Source organism: Solanum verrucosum, unplaced genomic scaffold, assembly GCF_900185275.1.
Source record: "Solanum verrucosum unplaced genomic scaffold, falcon-dt-bn FXZP01000278.1, whole genome shotgun sequence".
NCBI classification, from domain to species: Eukaryota; Viridiplantae; Streptophyta; class Magnoliopsida; order Solanales; family Solanaceae; genus Solanum; species Solanum verrucosum.
Window position 1 is genome coordinate 4,152,061 of NW_026020332.1, and position 26,624 is coordinate 4,178,684.

Here is a 26,624-nt window from a genome sequence, read left to right on the forward strand (position 1 = left end):
GGTTATTTGGAAAATGTGTTTTACTTCTTGTTTGTATTTCCCAAAAAGATTACACATTCTAGCAATTTTGTAGTAAACAAAACAATAAACAGTGCATAATCAAGGTTTGAAAAAGCTAAATTTGGAGGCTTTTGGTGTATTTGTCACCTTTTCCCACATTATACTTGAACCATTTTTTTACTATTGTATTTGTTTTGTAGTTTTGATTACTAGCGATTTTTATTTGGTCTTTACATAAAAAAAATATATTTTATTTTCCTTGTTTATTTAGCAAATGAAGATAAATTTTTTTTCTATATTATCCTTAGTATTAAATAACTACATAAAATAGTGGTAATCAAATTTAGAGCTCCAAAGTATCATTAATATAATTAATCTAGCAAATACAATTCTGATCAAAGTTTTTTTAAGGTGTGTGCTAGGTTAACATGCGTCTGATAATATGAAACAAATAGAGCATTTTCAACTTTTATTCGAGTCACGTAGGAAAGTACCACTTTGGAGCAGTGACCAATGTAGGATTTTCACTAAAGAGTTCAGAAAGCAAAAACGTTGTGCGTGAAATTTAAACTTGAAATATCAAGTTGAATTTGGAACCCCCTAAACCAGAGTCCAGAGTCAAAAGGGTCACTTTTTTCTTCCAAAATGCATAAAGGGTCACTGATTTTTAAAAAATACCAAAACGGACAAATCGCTATTGGAGCAGCGATATCCTTGCTCAATTTAAACTTCGTTAACGCGGTGTAAACAAATTGCTCTCTTGAAATCGCTGCATGGGCAACGATTTCATTGAAATTTTTATTATTATTAAAATCGTTGTCCGGGTCATGATTTTCGAAAAAAATGTTTTTTTTTAGTTTAAAATCGCTCCTCGGGTAGCGATTTCATCAAATTTATAATATATATATATATATTCTTCATAATCGTTGCATGAGCAGCGATTTTCAAAAAAAAAAAAGGGATAAGGATTTAAAAAATACCCCAACTTTGGTCAGATTTGTTGTTGCGATACTAAACTTTCATAAAGACCTATTACCTCCCTAGACTTTTTAATACCGTATTTTTTACCCCATGAACTATTTAATAGTGTATTTTAAAGGTATATATGTGCCCACGTGGACACATTACTATTTATAATTTTACATTATTTTTTATGTCCACGTGGGCAAATATATATGTTTAAAATACGGTATTAAATAGTCTAGGGAGGTAATAGGTCCTCATGAAAGTTTAGTATCGCAACAGCAAATCCGACCAAAGTTAGGATATTTTTCAGACACTTATCCCAAAAAAAAATTCCTCATTTAGCCAAAACCCCTCTTTCTTCTTTCTGTGTTAAAAGAAAGAGAGTTGCAAAATTCCAACCTTTCATCTTTACTAGTTTTCTCTTGCTAGGTAAGTGTCTTTTTTTCCCTTCATCTGTGATTGTTACTTTTAGTGGTTGCTTGAAGGTCTTTAGTGGTTGTTTGAAGGTGGAATGTTAAATGGAAATCGCTGTATGTTATTAAAAAAAATAAAAATTGATGAAATTGCTAACCCCAGCAGCGAGGAAATCCAAAAAAGAAATATAATGAAATCGCTGCCCCGATAGCGATTTTAAGAAAATTACTTTATTTTACACGGCGTTAACAATGTTAAATTTAAGCAAGGATAACACTGCCCCATCAACGAATTATCCGTTTTGGTATTTTAAAAGAATCAGTGGCCCTTTATGCATTTTGAAAGAAAAAAGTGGTCATTTTGACTCCGGACTCCACTGAACCACTAACCTAGCCTCTAGTCTTGTATTCATGAAATTCAAAATCTATATATATACAAATATAAAAAAATTACCGAGATATACGATATAATTTTTTATTGAGAGAATGTGAATGAACACCATGACAACCCCTTATATCCAGCCCTAATAGAAAAATATTTTTAAAAAATTGCAAATTATGGAACTAAGTAGCTAGATATAATATCAAAGGCAGATTCAAAATTTGAATTTAGCCAACTAAATTTTTAATACTAAATAATATTGTATTCATTTGTAATCTTACAATTATAAATTTAAAGTAAACATAACATATTTTTTACTTTGTTTTTTTTCCATATCGAAAATTATGAATTCAAATGAATTCGTCTGATGACTCTATGACATGGATTGGTATTTGACAAGTTTTAAAGTAAGGATTTGTCTCTAATTAGCTATGAGCCAACTAAGGAGTCTATAACCTAATAATATCTTTTATTAACTCTAACATTATAAGTATAGTATCATTTTTCTTTGACATCATATGGCACTATTATTACGTATCATTTACATCACACTTCATATTATATTTTTTTGTAAAAGAAAAAAAATCTTCTTTGTTCTTATTGTTTTTTATTGTTATTATTTTTACAAATAATAACCATATGACTATAGTGGGAAGTGGGAACTACAGTAAAAGGGAAACAAAGAAAAAAAGGAAAAAGAAAATTTGTAATGATATAACTTAATGTAAAAGCTAAGTATGTCTTCCACAAATGGATTTTTATGAAAACAAATCTTCTAAAATACGCACAGATATATTAAATTTCTTTTGAATTTATTACACCATCACCCACGTAATAATTTGTTTTATCTTCCTTTTTTTTTTAATTATAAAAAGTGAATCACTTTGGTTTTTAGCTTATTAGATATTTAATAAAATAAATAAAATAAAAAATAAAAAATAAAGAACCAAATTTCATAGATTTTAATTTAACGAATCTATTAAATTATCATGCTGACACTGCATACTTTTTTTTTAAGCTTTTGTGTAAAAATTAATAATGAGCTAAAATGCATACAAACAACTCAACACTTGTATTATCCCAATATTCTATGAACATAATATAATAAAGTTTGTGCCTTTACAACTCAATTTGGTAAAATATGATTTCATAACAAAATTATCACTGAGTATTCTATCCTCTAATTATTCATTTTCTAATTAATAAAAGATGAATCCTTTTAAACCAAAGAAAAAAAAGAATTGTGAAACTTGTGTTTTCTCCATTGATGGATAAAGATGTGTTTTTCTATGGATGGAAACCTTTTCTGAAAAAATATTTTTCAATTTTTTCATGTTCCAGGTTAAAATTTAATTTTGAAAACTATTTTACCAATTTAAGAAAATAAATTTTCTAATGAAAGTGAAAAAAAAAAACAAATTCAACAAGTGTCCTTCCGGACCGTTCAACACACCTAACTTGATCAAATCAATTCAAGGCAAAGAAAGGGGCCATTTTGTGGCTTTTAGCACCTGGGCCATTATGTTGTTAAATTGATTAGATAATTATGTTAGGCAATACATAATGAGAGCCAACTTTAATAGTTATCACTGCCTCCTCATGTAATGTATTAAAACTTTGGATAGGTAACTCTTCAATATCATATCTCACCTTAATGTACTAAATAAGAAAAATATTAGATACCAGTTATAACGATATTAAAATGACCAAAAGGATATTAAAATACCCTTTTTTTTTGTGTATTTTAATATTACAATATTATTTTGTACGCTTTGGATGCCAAAATGGACCAAAAGGATAAAAAGATTAGCGATATCAAACTTATTACCTTTTTAATTATTGATTGGTGGTTGCAAATATTTACATGCCTCATAATACATTTTTTGTTTTTTAAAAAATGGATTAAGATTTAGTATAAGAAGTTTTGCATGAGCTCAAGAGGATAACCCTCGTTTGATAAATTCTCATTAGGAATAATAGATTTTACTTAACATGATAAGTTGTTTTTATTTAAATAATTTATATAGTGTTGGAATATCATATTCAGATAAGTCGTTCAACTCTTAAAAAATACTGAGTGACAATGCATAAATTGATTACATATCTAGACCCCAAATATTTGTAGCTGTGTGAAAACCAACGAATAACACAACGTATTATGAGGACAATACAACCTTAGTACTTTAATCAATATAGTTTTGCCTTCATAATTATTTACTACAATCTCTACTATCTAGTCTTTAATTTTCTAAATATTAATTGCAATACGTATATATTGGTATTTTTTCCTAGTGGTTATAAAAATATTTTTGATGAAAAATGAAAATTAATTGTAACTTGAGGTACTGTTTTTTTTCAATACATTCACATGCCTCTGTATAAAAAAATATATAAATATATATTAAAAAGACTTTATTGATATTAACTTGATATAATTAGTATAGGATTTTTATAATAATGATAAATAAAAAGATTTCTTAAAGTTTTAGTTTGAATTGTTTAAGTAGGTGAGTAAATTAAGTAATGATTTATCTCTCGTTAATAAATACATATACCCCTTGTTGGTTTTGATTTTTTCTTGTTTGCATACATCTGTTTTCATTTTTCATCTGTATGATGATTTATTTATTATTCTAAACTCAATTTTAAAAATTAATTATTTCTATTTGTCCCTTGAAAGAAATGTTTTAATGAATTAACTTTTCGTGACTATGAATTTTTTTTTGAACGAATTAATTCTTGAAAGAACAACTTTATAACTTTGTATATAAAAAACTTAAAAGTGAAATTCAAAAAATTCCTTGAATTTAATTAAAAATAGTAATGATATTTTATTAAATTTGATTTTATACCACTTATTGTACCGAGTCGTCTTGATTCAAATAAGTTTTCACTATTCCTATATCTTTTTTTGAAAAAATATTTATCTATATTCTTTGTATTACTTTTTCTCTTTAGGCATGTATATTTGGGAGATTTATCATCTATATATAAAATTAATTAATTTGTATTCTAATATTGAGTTATCAATTAACAATGATAATTAACCTGCATGAATTACTTCAAGATACTTATTTTTTCTCCATTTTGCTACTTCTAAAGAGTGGAATTTATGGTCCAAAAAAGAGTGAAATATACTAACGTAAATATTCAAAACATAGTAAAAAAAATCTTATCAATATTCTAAATTTTACTTTAAAAGATTAATTATGTAGTACACACACAAAAAAGAAAAAAAATTGATTATTATATTATCCTTTCTGTCTAGAGCTTACGTTTGTCATAAATTTCCCAATATATTTGAAATATTAATTTAAGCGAAGTTTGAATCGAAATTTTAAAATATGTTTGATCATAAATTTTAAAAATATATATTTCCTTTTTTTTGAAAAAAAAAAACATGAAACATGACTCATACAAATAAGTTTTTAAAAAATTATCAAAAATTATTTAATCATACCAAACAATCATACATGGTAATAGCAAATGAGGAAGAACCTTCATTGACGTTCATTATTATTTTTAAAATCATAATCATATATATAAGTTTGACACTAATTAATATTTTTTACGATTACAGTTTGTTATGAAGATTCATAAATACAATAGATAAACAATAACAGTAGTACGTAGGAGATGAGAGACCTCATATATTGACAATAATTTAAAATTTTGAAGAAAAAAAATATACATTACAAGTAAATATTATTCAATGTAGGAGACGAGAGAGACCTCATATATTAACAAGGGTTTACAAATGCAACGAAAAAAATATTAAAAATCAAGCAAAACAAATCTTTAGTAATATTTTTTTTAATTTTATAAAATGTAAAAATTTGGGAGAAATTTTAGATTAAAATTTAAATAGAAACCAATACTATATCTTTGCTAAAAAACAAGTTTGCAGCAAATTTTGGGATTTAAAAACTAGTCTCTCAAATATTAGACAATTTCGACATGAAAAAAATTATAAGATATGAATAGAAAATTATCTAAAATATATATGTCAAAAATTATTTTTTTCGTATATACATATTAAATCTTGAACACTCTTAACAAAAATTCTCGTCACGCCATTATCAATAGCCAAATTAATATTTGACAAAGAAATTCTTAAAGAAAATACGTTATGTTGGTGTGTATGCATTTTATTATTAAAACAAAATATCAAGTACATATGTTAGTGAGTATAAACTGTGGTAAAATATGATTATTGATTGTTGTAACTTATATGACCATTAGTTCTTGTAACTCTCATGGTCATTAGTTACTCATATGACCATTAGTGTCTTGTAACTTACGTAACATCTATCACATTTATCTACCACATTGCTACGCCTCATTCTACCTATTAATTATATGAAAGACTTCTTCACCTATAAATAATGTTGTTTCTTCCTTTGTGAAGTATCCAAAGTAGAAAGAGAAATAATCCAAGAAAGATGAGAAATGTGAAATAATATTTTAGTCTGTAGTAGTGAAAGAGACAATTTGGACAAATAAAATTATTCTAAGTTTTCAACTATATTCACTATATACAAAAGAATAAGTATATGTTGAAGGAAGGTGTTCTTATGTGGAGCTTTGAACTCTTCAAATAATTCAGAGTTGTTTGAGTTGTACACGTTGTTGGGTTGTTGTATGTCGGACGAGACAAGTCAATAGTGATGCTATTGGATCAGTGTAGATTATGCCGCAGTGGACTTGAATCTCCTTAAAGAGAGTGAGATGTTCATGCCTCGGCCTAAAAAATTCTTTATTCATTTTTGTTATTTTATTTTCAACTGTAATTTACTATATTTGTGATATATTACTCCAAACACATTAAAATCTATGACCAAACAGCTCGTTAATTATTAGAAGCAAGAGAGAGAAAAATAAAATTGCAACAATATGAATAAGATCGTGCGAAGCTGGTTTCTTTGTTTTCCTCTTTAAAACAGAAAGAAATTGACTGAAAAAAAAGAAGAGTTGTCCTTTTTCTTCTTTTATTTGTCTTTAATATAACCACCATAGCTAGCAACTCTAGAGTTTCTCCATTACTATAATTACTACTATCTCTTCTAAATTCCCTTTTTTTTGGTTGAATAACTACCTCACATTACTACTCTAGTGCCCCTTTTGTTTATGTTGAGTGTTACCCAGATCTGAATTTATAAGTTGTTGAATCTTGTGCTCCATTTCAGCTGTTTCATGGTTTCTTGCTAAATCAAAAATCCCCTTTTTGGTTTTGGTACTTTTTCTGTTAGTTTTTTGTATTTTTGCTGACCCTTTTAGTTTTTTGTTGTTCTTGAGTTGGTGTATTTTACTTTTGTGGGCAAAATTGTTATTGGGTATTCATGGTTATGATCAGAATTGAGTTGAAAATTGCGGACATTTAGCTTTAGTTGCTTTGCTGCCATTTTCCTACTTTGATGGGTTCTATGTAAATTCCCTTTTGACTGTGGTGCTTTTTTGCTCTGTTATTTTCTCGACCCGTTTCGATTATTGGTGTTTAGGTTTGGTTCTTGTGGTTTGTTGGTGTACTTGATTAAAGTTATCATAGGAGGTTTGGTTGTATTTGGTACATTTGAGGAGAAATGATGCTGCATGTTTCAGCTCTAGTAGTCTCTTGCTTAATCCTTTTTTGATTCTGGTACTTAAATTCATGTTTTCTTGTTGGACCATTTCAGTTTTTTGAAGCTTTAGGTTTGGTTTTGTACTTAAATTGATGTATTATTTTGAAGATACTTGCAGTTATTTTTTTCTTTGTAGAAGTAAGTTGAGCATTAGAGGCATTTTAGCTGTATATGTTGCATTGGAGGAGAAATGCTGAAGTTGGGAAGGATTTTTTTTTTTTTTTTGCTGATTCCAGTGGTAATAATGAGGGATTCTTAAACTAATTGGTAGTGGTTTAAGTTAGAATCTGGAGTTTCGGCAGAGAGTTTATAAATTTTTCCATTATTTATGCAGTAAAAGGAACTTTACTTGGGGTGAAGGTTTCCTTTGGGTGCTCATAATGACTAAACCGAGGCAGCAGTTTCAAGCGGAAGATGTATTGTCGACATCGCCAACTGCAGTGCGCTCAAGAGAATGGGAAGGACCAGCTAGGTGGACTGAGTACTTGGGTCCTGATATATCTTCAACTATAGATCCTAAGGTTTCTAGAAATGGTAGCTCTGATGGTAGTGCCCATAGTTCTAGCGGGTCAACTAATAAAGGCTTGAACATGCAATGGGTAAACCAACTCACTCAAGTAGCTGAAGGGCTGATGGCAAAAATGTATAGGTTTAATCAGATATTAGATTACCCTGAAGTCACTGGACATGCATTCTCTGAAGCATTTTGGAAGTCTGGTGTGTTTCCAAATCATCCAAAAATCTGTATTTTACTATCAAAGAAGTTTCCGGAGCACCACAGCAAGTTACAATTAGAAAGAGTAAGAAAATATGGCCCTCTTTTTATAGATTGGGGTTTTCTTTTTCCTGATAGAAAGTATATTCTTTTGTTTGTGTGATATATACTGCCAATGTTACTGTAGATTGACAAATTTGCTTTGGATGCTATGAATGATGGTGCTGAAGTCCATTTGCAAAGCTTGGAACCATGGATTCAAGTAAGTTGACTCTGCTCCATTTTTTCCTTCTTTCTTTCCTCTCCATATTCCAGTGCTTCATATGATACTTTTAGATGCAGTATAGCTGCATTTTTTCCAATGATACTAAAACTACAAAAAAGTATTAAAGTATTTCTGAAGCATCAAATTTATTTGTTTGGGACTGACGTGTAAGGTATATTTTGAGTTAAAGGTCCATAACTGTCAGTCAATTAACTAGATTCACCACCAGGGAATATGGCACCATAGAAAAATGAGAAGTAATGAAAGGATTGGGTTAAAGGCCCATAATTTGGTGCACTCACACAGTTTCTGTGTGTATAGCGGATTGAGTGTCTTTTGGAGAGAATCATATTTTGTAGATCTCTCTTCTTTGGTATACCTCTTGTATACAGCCATATGGCCGTGTTATTATCAATGAAATCTTTTACTGAGATAAATAAATAAATAAAATGAAAGCATGACAAACTAAGTTGTAAAGCAAGAGAATGTAGAATCTTTACGTATTCTGGAAATTGGGATTCACTTATGGAGTATGTTATTATCTGAAAGGATAAGTTAAAAATAATAATTCAACTATGGCTATATAACCACGAACTGTTCTTGTTATATAGCCATTGTTGAATTATTATTTTTTCCTGAAGGCCAAGTAATAAAATTGCAGTAAATGTCTGGCACTTTCTAGCAAATAGTTTTTGAGCAGCATTAAGATGTTCTATTTGTTTTTAAGAAGTATTGTTTAGACATGGAATGGAGCCATTAGTGATTGGCATTTCTTAGGAGAAAAAAAGTTGATTTCATCAGAATTACTTTTCCAGTGACCAGTGGATGACCGACTTACCAGCCCCTCTTTTTTTTTTTGATAACCGAGAAATCCGTCTGTGACCCGCCCTTTGGACCAATCACAACTTCTAAACTCGGTGGATAATGGGCCTGCCCCTCTATCCTTCTCCACTTAAATACCAGGCTTCGCTTTGCGTGGTATGGGGCTTGAACCTGTGACCTAAGCCACAAATCCTCCACCTTTTGCCACTCGAGCTAGGCCTTGGGGGCTTTCCAGCCCCCCTTCATCTTGCATAATTCTTAATAAGTTTATAATTGATTCTTGCACGGGATATAATAGTGTAAAAAGGGAGTGGGAGAGATATATTGGTGTGTCAATTTACCAGTAGTAAGATAACTTGCTCTTCTACTTCTAAAATTGCTTAAATGATGAAAGGTTTGGGATGCATCATAACTATGAAGCCAAAAGAGAGTGAGAAATCAAGTACAAGAAAAGATAGTGTTAAGGGTCAAAACTTGTTATCAATTTTGGGATTAGGTGCACAAATTTTACTGGATCTCATCTGTTAGGTTTTTTCTTCTATCATAGTTTTGATACTTGTTTATTGGAAAAAGGATTATTTCATTAACAAAAGTTGATATAAATAGTATATGCACTTAATCAAACTTACTCGTCTTGATCAGATGCTTCTTGACCTGATGGCATTTCGAGAACATGCCTTGCGTCTAATATTGGATCTAAGCAGTACAGTGATTACCTTGTTGGTGAGTGATGATATCAACTTTTTATCTCCAACTAAAGTTTTTGTTAACACAAATTATGTTGGTCTTTGATTCAGCACAATAGAGGAATTTTATAGCTTAACTTACTCTTTTCAAATAAAAAAGGACTGTTACAGCCTTTATAATTTCTGTCTTGACTAATAGGTAATGCTGAGTCTTCTTATAACGAAATTGTATGTGATATATTTACATGTTTCTTTTGCTGCAGCCTCACCAGAACTCTCTCATACTGCATGCATTTATGGACCTTTTTTGTGCTTTTGTTCGTGTAAATATATTTTCAGAAAAGGCAAGTACACAAACAATTCTCTATCTATTATTTTCTACTCTGTATATTGTTGAGTTGACACTTTCACGCCGTGTTATATATAGTGTGTTAATGCCTTCGTAAACTTTTCTCTTTATCATCCACCACAGATACCAAGGAAAATGATGTTGCAAACATACAATTTGCTTCATGCCATGGCAAGAAATGATAGGGACTGCGATTTTTATCACAGGTGAGACTTCTTATGGATCTAGGCTTATTCTCATTTCTCTTAATTTTTTTTTGAGGGGGGTGGGGGGTGAATTGGTCTCTTTAGCTTAATTTTAAATAACTTCAATATTTCTCTTTCTTTGACTCCTTAAAGTTATTTGTGTTACATGGAAAGGAATTAGGCTCTTTAGCTTCATTTTAAGTAACTTCAAAATTTCTCTTTCTTTGACCCCTTAAAGTAATTTTTGTTTCATGGCGAGGAATTGGGATCTTTAGCTTCAATTTAAGTAACTTTAAAATTTCTCTTTCTGTGAACCCCATAAAGTAATTTGTGTTACATGAATCTGAAATATAGTTTGCATTTTGATAGACTGCTTATTCTTTTCAAAGTCATCCTTTTACCTACATGATGAAGAACATGCCGTTGGTTGGACAAGTTGTCATGGTTACAAAAGAGTGGCTCTTTACTTGGTTATCAGTATCATCTATGGGTTTTAGGTTAGGACATCAAGCATGTGAAGAAAATGAGTTATACTTGATATCTGCGATGGAAAGTCTAGTCTTTATGACGAGACTATTTCCAACGATGACTTTCCATTTGCTTTGAGCAATTGAGGGTGGATACAGTGAGCCAAATTTTGTAGATCCTCTTCTTTTATTTTTAATTTTTTATGAAGTAAGATGTCCATTAAAAGTTGGATCCTCTTCTTTCTGAACATATATATTTGATCCATTTAGTAAAGCCTTGTTTTTTCTGGTAAATAGCCCATGATGGAAAGGAATTCTCGTCTTTGCCAGACAACAGTATTTTTAATTAATTGATCATAATGTCAAAAGTATGGAATGGTGGTTGAGCTGGTGGAAGAATAATAAGCTACATCCAGCTTTATGATATATGGTAATCTCTTGGTGGGTTGTAGTTTCTGTGGTTGGCGTCAGAGGGATCCAGGAAATTTTGCCGCCCCTTGAGAAAGCATGATCAGCTCTAGAAGTTTATCATGATGGCAGGTTTGTGTGACACCCACAACGGAGGGCAGGCTGATGAGGGTGGATTAAGGAGAAGGATTGGCAGGCTTGTAGGTTGGCAAGCTTTTGAAGAAGGGTGTGTGTATGCCACCTTAGGCTAATTTCATATTGGTAAGGGAGGGGAAAGTGAAGTCTTATATAAGACATATCACAAGTTCACATGGTACACGGGTTTTGGACTTGATGCGGCATAGTTCAAGAGACAAATCCGCGAGGTTTGTTGGGCCAAAGTGGAAAAAATGTGCTATGGGATTAAGCTGCAACAAATATGGTATCGGAGCTGAACCCCTGCAGTACGATGGTGGGGTAACCCTCAACGAGGAGGCTGAATCCCTAATGGGGTTCCAGGTGCTGACCACGAAAAAGGGAGGGCTTAAGAGAGCGGGTTAAAGAGAATGACGTGTAGAGTTCTAACTTCTGAAAAAGGGATGCATATAACACCTTAGGCAAATCCAACATTGGAAGAGAGAGGAGAGTTGTGCTATATGAGACAGAGCATAAGCTCAAATGGTGCGCGTGTTTTTTGACTTGATGTGATAATTCCATGGGATAAATTTGTGAGGTTTGTTGGGACAAAGCGGACAATACATATCATATGAACCAAAATGTACTGAAGGGTGCTGTCTCCACAGCAATCTTTTACTAGCTCCTAGCTTACTTGTCCAGCAACTGGTTGACATATCTGCCACTCTTTTGGGAAAGACCCACTGGATATTAAAGGATGGAACAGTGTCGTGCAATCTAAGAATAAAAGGTGCCAACTCTTGAGGAACTTGAGGTGCTTTTTTATTGGCTGTGGAAGTACAATTAAGAACACGATGCTTGTGTTCTGTAAGTCTCCATCATATCCTCATTTGGTTCATGGGAACATATCAGAAATTAATGGGTTGAGTTCTGGACATTTCATGGGATTGGCAGGTAGTCTGAGTATTGGATTCTGGTTGAATGCAAGGATTGGGCATACACCTCCGAGGGAGGAACTTTCCGTCTTTTCAATTTGTATAAAATATACACTCGGTGCCGAAATAACAACTGGAATGTCAGCTTCAGAAGGAAGCTGGTGGATTGGGAAAATAGATAGTCTAATCCTACTAATTAGCAAGTTCCGTGAGAAAGAATGGGTAGGGGATGGGTCAGACATAGGGATGGCACAGTGGAAGCATTTAGGAATGTATACTGTGAAATATGGCTACAGAACACTCTCCGAGATGACAGTAAAGTCACATTCTTACTCATGGCAAATGCTGTGAAAACTGAAGTCCCGTCTAGAGTTGCATATTTTGAGTGGACTTCCCTTCATGAAGCATGCCTAACTATAACTTGATGGAAGGAGTTCCCTTAGTTGTAACCTATGCTATGTGTGAAAAGCAATTGGAAATGGTTAACCATTTGTTTTTGCATTGTGCTTTGACAACAGAGATGTAGTGCATGTTTTAAATCTTTTTGGGGCTCATAAAGGTGATGCCTACAATTCCGAGAGAACCATTTTGTAGTTGGAAGTGCAGGAAAGCACAAAGGAACATCTGAAAAATGTGAAATACTATTTCACATCAACTAATCCCCCCCACAAAATAGAGAGGGAAAAAGATCTGATTGCCATACCTTTGTGTTTTATGCGTTAAATGGAGAAAACCAACAAGAGATGCTTTAAAGGAAGTGAAAAGCCTCTATATGGATTGACATATGCTTGTCAACATATTGTATTTATGGGGTAACTTAAATGTTGTACATGACATAGATAACCTGATAAATTTATAAGTTCCCTATAGTCAATTATGATGAGACATTCTGTATTTTTGTGTATGCGGACCACTGTACTCTGAATGGAAGTGATTCTATATAAAAAAGAAATATAAGAAGTTCCCCTGATTTCTTTCTTGTTTTCCTTTTCCAGGTTAATCCAGTTTGTTGATTCCTACGATCCACCCTTGAAGGGTCTGCATGAAGACCTGAATTTTGTCAGCCCTCGTATTGGAGAGGTCTTTGCTCCCGAATACCCCATTCTTGTAGAGAAGTTAAATTATTCATTTACAATGTCACAAGGACTTCTTGTGTCTAACTTGTGGTACTACTGCTTATTTATGGAACAAAACGAAAAAACAAACCTTTGTTATTTTATTGATAAATATCTTTTGCTAAATTACGGATATATATATGTGTGTGTGTTCAATACTTTTTACCTATTTAGTTAGATCTAGGTATTTAGGAAAGAAAAAAAACAGGGGTTTTTAATTTTCAATAGTTTGAGATCCTTTATAACGGCTTCTTGTAATTAACTACCATGGGATGAAATCCAGTAAAAAATAAATTGAAAAAGAATAAGTGGAGCACAAAATCTTCCAATTTACCAGATCTCAGCCAATGAACTCTTACTAATTAACAGAAGACAAAATCCAAGCTTACAATTATCTTTTAGTTCATTGCTTTGAAGCTTCTTATCCACATCAATCATCTAATTGCTAAAGATTATTCCTCTCCCTTATACATACTATACATCGCTTTTTTCCCTAAAGAAATAATTTTAGTGCTCTACTAAACTAAGGGGAAATGGTGCTGCACTTCATTATTTCTATGAATTTTTGTAGTTACAAATGATGTCTGCATTGAATTTTAGTTACATTCTATGAGTTCATTAAAATCTCCATATTGAACTTCATTAGCCTCCAGCATGAATAGTAGGCACCAACTTTATCTGAGATTTTGCTCTGAAGGTCTTTTTGTTCTTTTCAGGTTTTAGAGGCTGTTGGTCCCATTATATTTTTATCAACTGATACACGAAAGCTCAGGAATGAGGGTTTCTTAAGTCCTTTCCATCCCCGATACCCTGATATACTGACAAATTCAGCTCATCCAATGGTGAGTATCTTCTACTGCTTTATATTCTGACACTGCAACTTGTTGTCTCATGAACATATATGGCAATCAGAACATTTTTTTTCTTTGTAGATATGATGTGCAGATTTCATAGTTTCACTCACATTTTGTGATCCTTTTTCTTATTTGCAGAGAGCCCAAGACCTAGCAAATGTTACATCGTATAGGGAATGGGTGTTATTTGGTTATCTTGTCTGTCCTGATGAGCTTCTCAGGGTCACCAGCATTGATATTGCTTCGGTACCTTCCAAAAACAATTGTTTTATGTTTTGTGTGTTCCTGTTGAAACTCAGACTGCTGGTAATATCGAAGAACATGATAAACAAAGATTGCATTTTCTAGCTAAGATATGGTGAAGATGTTGCGTCTCTTGAAGGATTTAACCATGTTTTTTTAACGGGTGATGTATTTTAAATAAATAATGAAGAATTTAAGTGGTGCATTACTCTGCTGCATTGTCACAATATTCACTTTGGCTTTTGGGTAAATGCTGTCCCATATGTACTGGGCAATGATTAGGAGTTGGTAAGTATAATTTTGCAGTGTAATGTCTTATATCTCATACCTTACTCATGCATATGAGCAACTAGCTTTCTGCTTCTGATCAGTGTGGTCTTTTCTTTGACATGTTGAAGGCAGTTGCATGTTATCCATAATTAAACCTAACTAGTAATTTTCTTAACCTTTATTTTTTTTATTCCTTGCAGATTGTACTCAAGGAAAATCTAGTCCTTCCTCTATTCAGGGACGAGGTGGGGTAGTTGCACAGTTTCTTGTTATCTATGTCAGTAGTGTAAACATGCTTTCATCTGGATTGGTTTAACATAATTGCATTGTTAATGCACAGTACATATTGCTGCATGAGGATTATCAGTTGTACGTCTTACCACGGATACTGGAGTCAAAGAAGATGGCAAAATCTGGACGGACGAAACAAAAAGAAGCGGATCTAGAGTATAGTGTAGCCAAACAGGTTGAGAAAATGATAAGGTACTGACTTATGATTGGACACTAAAACAATAGGTTTCTGTTATGCTTTTTATTATCAAGTACAATTGTATAATCTTGCTTAAGTAGTGAATATGCCTGAACTTTGTGAGCAAGCGACATAACTTTGATTGTCTGGATTAAGCAAAACAGTGGAATAGGTATGTGAAAATCAATTGATGTTATAGGAAAGATAAGGAAGGATAGCCTAGCGGGAATGTCCTCTGCCTCCGACCATGAGGTTGCTGGTTTGAGTTTCCAAGGGATCAAAGTAGAAAAATCCAATGTTTCAGATTAAAAAAATATCCATTGTTGGGGCTCTTGGTAGTTGGTAATGGAGTTTTGTGGTGGGGTGGTGGTGACGCTTACAGATAAGTGATCTTATAGGAAAAGAAATGCTTGAACTTTCTATGCAGTAAAAAGAGTCATGATCGAGAGAGATCAGATCTGTGACATAATGTGAAATTGAAGAAAAGGCTTGTCAAAATTAGAAAAAGCAGTTAGTGACTAATGCTGCTTCTGTATATCAGCAGTGATGTAAATCTCCCCACGGTACTGAAAACGGAAAATGCATTTGGAGTTTGAAAGTTTCTCAGGTAGTCAATCTTTTATTTGGCTTGTCGATTGTGATATACCGATAAAAATTTCCTATAGGAAGGGACAGTTTTAAGTGATGTGCTTTGATACTTTCAACATGTACTTTTACTGGTGGAGTCCAAGCCATTCAAACATTCTAATTTCTACTAGCATGATTATGGGGATTATAAAGTAGACATTGCTGAATCTCAAATACTGCATTTTTTCTAAATTAAGTTCAACGGAACTTTGAAATGGAAACTAAGCTCAGTTATACACTTACAGAAGACAATCAAAGTTCAGATTTTCTGGCAAGACCTTTTAGTTTCTCTTCCTGCAGAAACCACTCTGATATAAATAGTATATTCAATCAACTTCTTGCAGTCCTCTGGTATATATTTACTTTGGTAAATGTAGGTGTTGGGGCCTAAAATCACAACAAGAAATAAGTTAGAATGCACACTAAAGAATCATGTTTAGTGAAGAGTGAACACACCAAATGACGGTCACCATCATCTTCTTTATTTATTTGGTTTCCTGGATGACGGTTTATCTTTGCACTGTCTGGTGTCCTGTTTTACTTTTCTTTATGCTTGTCTTAGATCAATGCACCTTGTTTTTTTTTTTGTTTTTTGAGAAAGGTAACATTTACTTCTATATATCCACTGGTTTTTTTTTTTGTTTTTTGAGAAAGGTAACATTTACTTCTATATATCCACAGGTATACTACATCAAAGTGTAGTTCCCCTCCAAAAATTTATACTTACAACAGCCCTAAGATCTTTTAGATACAGCCAGTCAATAACATTAGAAACATCTTCAGAATTTCCTATTACTACTTGCTTACACCAAAAATAATAAAGACCTAGGCAGTTTATCTTTATCTTCTGCATATTGTTGTTCTTTCCTTCAAAACATCTTTGATTCCTTTCATTCCAAATTGTCCACCAAATGCATGCTGGGACAATCCTCCATCTCTCCTCCTTTTTTCCTGCATTTCCATCACTATTCCAGCATTTTAGAACTTCTGTGATTCTCCCTGGTTTTGTCCACTTGATCTTCCTCTTGTGAATGAACATTTGCCATAATTGATCTGTCCATTTGCAGTGCAAAAAGAGATGGTTGACTGTCTCCACCTGTTCTTCGCATAAATAACATCTAGAGCAAAGGTTGTGTTTCCTCTTGTTCAAGTTTTCGTGTGTCAAGACTTCCTCCTTTGCCAATAGCCATGTGATAACTATTTAGTCATCTAACTCTTTTGGCTTCGCTTACCTTCTTAATTTGTGGATTAATCTAAAGCTTAGGTTAATTACTACCTTGAGAAAAAATAGCAGATTGTTACGATGTTTCCTCCATGTTTTTCGAGGGAGAGCCATTGAATTTACTCAGTACTTTTTAATGATTGTAGTGAAGTGCATGACCAAGCATTATTTTCCTGTGATGCCATTCATCGTGAAAGAAGGATATTCTTAAAACAGGAGATCGGAAGAATGGTGCTTTTTTTCTCTGACCAGCCCAGCTTGTTGGCACCTAATATTCAGGTATGTTGTGCCATAAATTACACTTCTCTTCGTGTTTTCAAATTCAGTTTGCTGGCATGGGCCTTCCCTTTGCCTGTCCACCGACCACCACCTCAAACCTGTTCTTTACCAGCCTTACTTTTCTTTATTCAAGGCCAAATTTGAGATCATCTGCCACCAACCTTGCTCCATCTGCTACACAATTTACTAATATGGAATCTTATTTCCTACCTGACTCATTTTGTTATTTCTTTGATTGATTACGTCATGCATATAGGTATTTATGCTTGTATCTTTGTCTTATATTGCATGCATATCTGGTAATTATGCTTGTATCTTTGGCTTACATTGCATTCATGTCTGTAAATGAGAATCTTGTATATGGACAAATCACGTTTCTCTATCCTTAGGTGTTGTGCTTGAATAACAATTGTATTAGTTGCACAATTATAGATGTGCTTATGTAGCCAAATATGATACTCTCTAAAATAATTTCTGAATGCTTCTACAGATGGTATATTCTGCCTTAGCCTTCGCTCAAAGTGAGGTTCTATGGTATTTCCAACATGTAGGAATAGCTTCATCGAAGTCAAGAGCTGCTAGAACAGTTCCGGTAGAAATAGTAAGAGATCTTCATCATATTGACTTTTTGTGCATTAAACTGATATGCTGTTATGCAGTGTCTTCTTTGACTGTTTGCTCTTGGTGTTTTTGATCTTTCTTTAATGTCGATGCAGGATCCAAGTGATCCAACAATTGGCTTCTTGTTGGATGGAATAGATCATCTTTGTTGCCTAGTGCGCAAGTATATTGCTGGTTAGTTTTTTTTTTTGCTTTTGAAGTTATATGATCATAGATAAATGATGTTGTTTGGATTGGCTTCTGTTAACTGAATATAAAATAGCAGAATTCTCCCTGCTATAGTTTTTGAAAAGTAAGAAATGAGACGATGAACTTCATGTAACTTGTCAGCTGATGGAAGTTGACTAAATTGTGAAGGTTTTCTATAGAACTCTGAACTATGGAACTGAGTGAATTGATGTGCATCAGATATGTTTCCTCAGTTTTATCTAGGCCAGAATCCGTTAATGGAATTAGCATGTATAGTTAAGCCATTCTGAATGCAAGCTCATTCTAATATGTGCATGTCATACTTACTATCTAGGTGATGTATATATTCAGATCACTACATAATTTTCATTGCTAGAAGTTCAAGGTTTAATAATTGCCTCCGCTGCACTAAGCTATCTTTTCTTTCTATAATATTACCACTTAAAAAATTAAATCTAATGGAATCCTCTATAGTTTATTAATTGTTGTTGTCTTTTCTAGTAATAAAGTTTTCAGTAGTACTTTCTGCATTAAAGAGTCTGACAATGCTTTCTCTCATCTTTTATTCATTGATTTTGGTATAACATTAATCTCTTTCTGGTTGCTAAGCTGCAAAACCTCTTATTACTTCTTCAGCTATTAGAGGATATGCCTTATCATATCTATCATCCTGTGCTGGTAGAATCCGATTTTTGTTGGGTACCCCTGGCATGGTTGCTCTTGACTTGGATGCTACTCTGAAAGGACTTTTCCAGAAGATAGTTCAACATCTTGAAAATATACCCAAGCCACAGGGTGAAAATATTTCTGCCATCACATGTGATTTATCAGTAAGCAGCTCATCAGATTTGAATTTTTCCATGCAGTCTTCTGTTTGATCATTCAACCACAGCTAGTTTATAGTTCAATACTTCAATTTTGAAGAACTACGGATCACAACTTCAAAGGGTTTGACTTCAGATGGGACATATTCTGCATTATTCCTTTGTTTGAAAAAGAAATTTCCTTTCTTTTTTCTCAGTTCTTAGTGAGTTAAGCTAATGTGTTCAGTGTGAACATTCCAATAAATAAAGCACATACAACCTAATGCATGCTTTATTTTTCATTTTTATGTGGCCATCATTGCGTTTCCTCTGTTTTTGTCTCTTCTTCTGACAGCAAAACACATTTTTGTCTATCAGGAGTTGCGCAAAGATTGGTTATCTATATTGATGGTTGTTACTTCTGCTCGTTCTTCTATAAACATCCGACATTTGGAAAAGGCTACAGTGTCTACTGGAAAGGAAGGGTTATTATCGGAAGGAAATTCTGCATACAACTGGTCCAGGTTCTTGCTCTTTACCTTGGAAATTGTGACTCAAATTTAAGATAATTGCATGATATTTCTCAACTATGAAGTTATTTTTGCTGATGTTGTGATCTTAAAGTTATATTTTCCAAATGTAGATGTGGTGTAGATAGGAATCTTGGCCTTGATCTTTATTACTAGTGTCTAGGAGAATGACAATATAACATACATATTATTAGGCTGCTCATTTTTTAAGTTCTTGAATTGCTGGAAAGCTAATTTCATTTGTCATCTTGTCCTTTTAGTTTTGTAGATGTGGTGTAGATAGGAATCTTGGCCTTGATCTTTATTACTAGTGTCTAGGAGAATGACAATATAACATACATATTATTAGGCTGCTCATTTTTTAAGTTCTTGAATTGCTGGAAAGCTAATTTCATTCGTCATCTTGTCCTATTAGTTTGATGGTGAATGCTGGATACTGTAGTAGTATATCATATCTAAATCCCAAAAGTCCTCGGCAATAAGGAACTAATGTTCTTTTACTTTCAGAATCAATGGCTTCTTTTCTGCATTTTTCATCTCAACTTGTTACAAAAACTTGGCAATAAGGAACTCATTTTCATTTACCTTCAGAAACACGACTTTTTTTCTGCATTTTCATCTTGACTTGTAACAAAACTTGAAAAGTTCTTTTTTCCTTGTAAAATTGTCTGGAATCTGGGTAGAGACAGCACGTTTTTTTGGATGGACTTATGTGCATTATTGTGCAATATGACTTTTTTCTGTGTCAGGGCAGGTGTGTTGATGAGCTTGAATACCTGTTATCTAAACATGGGAGTCTAAAGAAGCTTTACTTCTATCACCAACACCTTACAACAGTAAGTTCTGCGAAAGAGATTGAAGCGTTTATGTAGTTCACTGACTTTTTTATTCCATAAATGTTGGAGTCTTGGTGAATATTTCTTGTTCATCCTTCTGCATTCTTTGACTTTGCTCCTTCTCCCTCTTTTCTTCAAGGGCCTCTGAGTATTTGCCTTAAACATAGAATATTTCTGAGTTTATTGATCAAAAGAGAGTTACTTCATGCGTAAGTTCTTGCCATTGGGAATTTGTGTTTTGTTTTGATTTTCAACTGTATTACAGGTTTTCCGTAATACTATGTTTGGTCCAGAAGGTCGTCCACAACATTGCTGTGCATGGCTTGGTGTCGCCAGTAGTTTTCCTGAATGCGCTTCTTCAATAGTCCCTGAAGAGGTATTATGGTAATTTGAATTTTTAAGGTGGTTGTAAATGTTTACTCAATTCACTGGGGAGTGATTGGTTTCATCAGAAGAATTACATTCACATGCATTTTGATGCTTCTAATCTTTTTGTGGGTTAACCATGACCTAATTCACCATAGTTATCTTTCAACTTTCTGGTTTTGCTGTTTTAAATTGCGTTCATCTTCTTAGTACATGATTCCAATGATATCAAACTGTTGGAGTTGAGTGGAGGGGTTTAGATTCAGGTTAACCGTTAACCTACTGTAACCTAACGCTCCTGCTCAACCTCTTCAACCCAATACAAAAACAACTACATCTCCGTCCCTCTTCAACGCCTTAATTCTCAAACCTGCCATTGACACTTAGCGATAGATGGGCATTGGGCGCTCTTAGCATGTGTTAAGAAGTTAATTTGATGAAGATCGGGAGAGGAGGAGAGGAAAAGCTAGGAGAAGTTCAATTAAGTGTTTACACTGACCAATCAAAAGAAGATTTTGAGTGAACATGTCAATCCTTGAAGAGATCACTAATGCTTATGAATGTCTGAGTTATTCTCTGCCCATGACTTCTCTGGATACTCCCACTTCTTATTTCGAGCATCATCAATGTGTTCATTTACATGTATGGATGGTAAGGGATTGTGACGTTCAGGGTTCTGAACTGGCCAATGGTCTAAGAGACTTTCAGCTGATAGCTTCTCTTAGTGACCCTCTTCTGTAATATCATTAACAGTTGTGGCTGTTCTCTCCCAGCTATCATTCGTGATGGGTCTCTTTCTTTGCTTGGAATGTGCTACCATAGCATAATTTTATTGTATCTTGCTTATATGAGGGAATGATCTTTTGCAGCTTCAGTTGCCTTTTCTTCTGCCATAACTTTTTTCTGTTTATTAGTGGTGCATAGGGAACACCAAAAGATAATTCTGTGCCGTCATTTTGCATGATATAGTAATATACAATTCTTTACTTGTTAAATGTCCCTCCGAAATGTTGAGTTGAAGAGACACCAATTTGATAGCTACTTTGCTGATTGCAGGTAACTAAAATTGGTCGTGATGCGGTTCTTTATGTTGAATCCCTAATTGAATCTATCATGGGAGGTCTGGAAGGGTTGATAAATATTCTCGACTCGGAAGGGGGATTTGGCTCTTTAGAGTTGCAGGTTAGTATCCTTTATCATGTTCTCAACACATGGAAACACTGCTGATTTTATCTTTTCCAGACTAATGCAAGTGAAATATCAGCTTTTTCCAGAGCAGGCGGCACATCTCATGAATTTGACTTCCAGAATTTCTGCTCCTTCTGTGAAATCCCCAAGAGCCATGTCGGGCTATCATTTACCAGGCTATGAGAGCTACCCTGAAAATGATAATTCCATAAAAATGTGAGCCATATTAATCTTACATTAGATTACCCAATGATCTATCTTACAATTTTGCTCACTTGACTTCCTTGTACTTTGTAATGACAGGTTAGAAGCTGCAATGCAGAGGTTGACCAATCTTTGCTCAGTTTTAAATGACATGGAGCCTATATGTGTTCTAAACCACGTTTTTGTTCTGAGAGAGGTAAGAAGCCCCTCGTTATTCCGCCTTGAAATGATTGTGTCTGAGACATCTGGATCATTGTTCTCTCTTTACTCCCTTCGTTTCATTGGTCATGGTGTCTAAAAAAAAGGAAGACTTTTGGAACTTGTGGTTTTAAACATGCCACTACACTTTCTGTTGGTTATAAAAGCGTGTCATTAATGATAGAAGGGAAGTTTAAAGTCAAATTATTTTCAAATATAGGAAGGTGACATCTTTCTGGAACAAACTGCAAAGGGAATAGGGCCACATGAATCAACATGTTTTATTTTGTCAATGCTGATTGCCCTGATTTTGTGGGAAATGGTGCAAGTAGACTTGATCCTGTTAATTGCACTCTGTATTACATGTTTGGAGGTTTTCTCTTGTTGAGTCTTTTCGTGTTTACTAATGTGAGTCAAATCAAATTATTTATTGTGTTGAGGCTGAGGGCTCATTTTGTCTTCTTAATATAATGTTTGCTTGATTTAGAAGGATTAATTGGCCTTCTCTTCTGGCTCAGCCTTATTACTTGACCCTACAAGTTGACAAACGTAAATAAAATGCAAAGCTACAATTTTAAGTTTTTATGTTCTATATGTTTCTTGAAAAAGGTCAGGTTAGTTTATATATCCATGAGGAAATCACCGTGATTAATTAAACTGAGACTAAGTATACTTGATTCCTCTCTAAAACATCTATTATGCAGTACATGAGAGAATGTATCCTTGGGAACTTCAGAAGGAGACTGCTTGCTGTTCTGAAAACTGATAATGATCTTCAGCGTCCTACTGTCTTGGAATCACTGATACGCAGACATACAGCTATTGTCCATCTAGCAGAACAACACATTAGCATGGACCTAACTCAAGGTATCCGGGAGATATTACTAACAGAGACCTTCTGTGGTCCAGTTTCATCTTTGCACTTGTTTGAGAAAGCTACAGAGCAGCATACAGGATCAGCCACTGAAACAGTATGTAACTGGTACATTGAAAATGTGGTCAAGGATGTATCAGGTGCAGGTATCCTCTTTGCGCCCCGGCACAGATGCTTCAAGAGCACTAGGCCAGTTGGTGGATATTTTGCTGAGTCAGTGACAGATCTCAGGGAACTGAAAGCATTTGTCCGTGTTTTTGGTGGTTATGGAGTTGACAGGTTAGACAGAATGATGAAAGAGCACACAGCTGCACTCTTGAACTGTATTGACACATCATTACGGGCAAACCGAGATAATCTGGAGGCTGTTGCTGGAAGCATGCATTCTGGTGACCGAATAGATAGAGACACAAATATCAAGCAAATTGTTGATTTGGACACTATGGTTGGGTTCTGTATTCAGGCAGGACAGGCTGTTGCTTTTGACCGCCTTCTTGCAGAAGCTGGTACAGCTGTTCTTGAAGAAGGTGCTCCTTTGATACATTCATTACTGACAGCGGCTGCTAAGCATTTACCTGATGAAATACCTGAGAAAAAGGAGATTAGAAGGTTGAAAAGAGTAGCAAACAATTTTAATATAGCTAGTGACCATGACGCTGAGTGGGTCAGATCCATACTAGAAGAGGTTGGAGGTGCAAACGATGCTTCCTGGAGCTTGTTGCCTTATTTGTTTGCCACTCTAATGACATCAAATATATGGAATAGTAGTGGCTTTAATGTTGACACTGGGGGCTTCAGCAACAACATCTATTGCTTGGCAAGGTTTGTTTCTTGCTTAAAATCTCGTTTGCGTCAAGTTATGAGAGTCTTTGCTCCTCTATCTTTCGACAGATTTTCTGTAGCAATGCTGGTTTCTTTCTTTTCTCAATTGTGCTGTGCATCCTTAACCCCCTGGTTTCAGTCTTATGAGTTATGATCATGTACCTTTGGCATTTTTGTTGCTTGGGTTTACATTATTACTGCAAGTAGGTGGAGAACATTTATATGGAACACCATTTCAATAAGTAATTTGAATTGGGTTCTCTTGGAGTCGAGGAAGAAAAACAAAGCATAACTGTCTCAAGTGTAATCTATGTGGTTAACTCTATTTTTATGCCTATATTAAAGTTACAGTTATTTCTTGAAAATCCATTCATGGATGGCAAGCTAGATCATCATATAACAAGTACTGGGCAATGCAAGAGCCATGCTTAAAAAACATTCTTCCTTCTTTTTCTGATGAAGTATGCTTAAAAATATTTCACTAGTGCGTTGTCTTTCTAATTGATCATTATTGTCTTTCTGTAACATGGTTGGTTTTCTTTTGGTAGGTGCATTTCTGCAGTAATTGCAGGAAGTGAATTTGTTAGACTTGAAAGAGAGCATCACATGAAACAATCTTTTTCAAATGGCCATGTCGGTGAAACATTGGATCCTGAAACACACAACCAAATAACAGTTGAGACAAACATTAAATCCACAATGCAGCTCTTTGTGAAGTTCTCCTCTGGAATTATTCTTGACTCTTGGAGTGAGAGTACCAGGTATATTCGTTTTTCTAAAGTATCTACATAATGTTGCTAAAAAAATTCTGAAAATTGGAGATACTTCCTCTGTTTCAGTTTATATGATTGTGCTGTATTGGGCACAGGCTTAAGATTTTCATTTTGATTAAGCTTATTACATTAGTGGTAGTGGAAGAAAATAGTAAACAATGGTTGAAAACTTAGTTTGATAAAGAATACACCACATCAAAGTTTAAATTTTGAGTAAATGTGAAGTCGAATAAAAATGGAATGGTGCCAAACATTTGGAACGTCCCAAAATGGTTAGTGTCATTTAAATTGAAATATAGGGAGTGAATTATGTTTCGTGTGGTGGACATAACGAGTTTACTTGCCTCGTAGTTTTCCTGCCGTTGCAACTAAACTATAACGGGCACTCCTTCGGTTAAATCTTTTTTGTTCACTCCAGTATTTGAAACACTGCTGATAAATCATATTGATGTCCTGAACAAAAATTGGAAAATGACTCAATGGCTAAATTAGTCGTCCCACACCTCCATTGGTAATTTATTGACCGTTGGTAAAACTAGATTTTCTGTTTTGGCTAAATTTGACGAGCTGACAAAGAGACAACCCTATATTAATTGCCAATTGATCATGTAACCTCAGACACTAAGATGGGTAGATCTCTCATCTGTTTTATATTGTTCAATAATCTGAAAAACGTGTATACCTCTTCTGTGCAGATCTCATCTCGTGTCAAAGCTCATTTTCCTGGACCAGTTTTGTGAGATCTCCCCTTACCTACCAAGAAGCACGCTGGATGCGTATGTTCCTTACTCCATTATCCGCTCAATCTACAGCCAATACTATGGAAGTTCATCTCCTGCGCCACTGGCACTACTTAGTGATTCACCCCGTCATTCACCGGCTGTATCTCTGGCACATTCATCCCCTGCAATGAGGCAGCATCGCAGTGATTCCACTCCTCAGTCAAATTCTAATGATTTAGGTTATTTCAAGCCATCTTCAAGCCATGCCCAGGATCAACTATATGAAACAGAAAGTGGAAGCATTGAAAATAGGCCTCGAAATGTTAGGCGTTCTGGACCATTGGAATACAGTGCAACTCGAAAATTAAAACATGTGGACAGCTCAACATCAGCAAGCACAGGTCCCAGTCCATTGCCAAGGTTTGCAGTGTCTAGGTCTGGTCCTATATCTTACAAGTGACAAAATAGTGAACTTTTGAAAAGTGTAAATTTCTTTCTTCTGTTCTATTATTAGTCAGTAGTGGACTGTCTGCGATGTTCATACAAATTTTGGTGTATCTATACATAAAATTCCTCTATTTATTCCTCGACGTTTGGCTCTAACAGGAGATAAATCATTAGCTGTGAGAAGCTAATTCTGAAATATGTCAATTGGCATTTGTTGTGTAATGAACTTGGAGAGACATCACTACCAAATGTAATCCCAGTCCTCCAATGTAGCATCCTCGAGTTCTATGTTTCACCCATTGCACGAGTCTTTGCCTTCGTACAATTACCTTCCTTGATTATTACGACAACAATATACTCAATGAAATCTTACGTTGCTCGACCATTATACTTAATAACTGGAAATGAAGAAACAGAAGATAACAAGAATAAAAGGATTCCTATATCCAGTCTCTGCCTCTACATTGATAGATACACTCAACTCCAACCAAACCAACATGGAGTGGTGATTCTTAATCCTTTTGAAGAAGTGCAATGTGTCAGTTGAACGTATATTTGAAGTTTTGCATCCCATGAAAGAAAAACAAGGGCATCTTTTTTTCTAGAAGAGGGAAAGAACGAGAAACCGAAAAAATACGAGAAGAAAC

The 26,624-nt window shown here is 34.1% G+C and overlaps 1 protein-coding gene across 1 annotated transcript; it reads left to right on the forward strand.

Moving 5' to 3' along the window:
• Window positions 1–7,713: 7,713 nt before the first annotated feature.
• On the forward strand, window positions 7,714–26,120 carry LOC125836294 (protein NAP1). Its single transcript, XM_049515468.1, has 23 exons — window positions 7,714–8,179; window positions 8,282–8,356; window positions 9,824–9,904; window positions 10,131–10,211; window positions 10,340–10,422; window positions 13,321–13,405; window positions 14,157–14,282; window positions 14,433–14,540; window positions 15,008–15,052; window positions 15,148–15,290; window positions 17,272–17,404; window positions 17,895–18,005; window positions 18,121–18,199; window positions 18,851–19,044; window positions 19,396–19,541; window positions 20,302–20,383; window positions 20,649–20,759; window positions 21,806–21,931; window positions 22,014–22,153; window positions 22,241–22,337; window positions 23,044–24,035; window positions 24,584–24,796; window positions 25,504–26,120. Exons 1-23 carry the CDS (start codon window positions 7,760–7,762, stop codon window positions 25,988–25,990), a joined length of 4,158 nt encoding a protein of 1,385 aa, XP_049371425.1. The 5' UTR covers window positions 7,714–7,759; the 3' UTR covers window positions 25,991–26,120.
• The last annotated feature ends 504 nt before the right edge of the window (window positions 26,121–26,624 follow it).

What these genes read in the sequence shown, in the direction of transcription:
- LOC125836294 (XM_049515468.1), top strand. Translation starts at nt 7,760, where the DNA reads ATGACTAAACCGAGGCAGCAGTTTCAAGCGGAAGATGTATTGTCGACA. An exon ending in TCTGCATACAACTGGTCCAG is followed by an intron (nt 19,542 to 20,301) that starts GTTCTTGCTCTT and finishes GTGTCAGGGCAG; the next exon opens with GTGTGTTGATGAGCTTGAAT. An exon ending in TTGGCTCTTTAGAGTTGCAG is followed by an intron (nt 21,932 to 22,013) that starts GTTAGTATCCTT and finishes GTGAAATATCAG; the next exon opens with CTTTTTCCAGAGCAGGCGGC.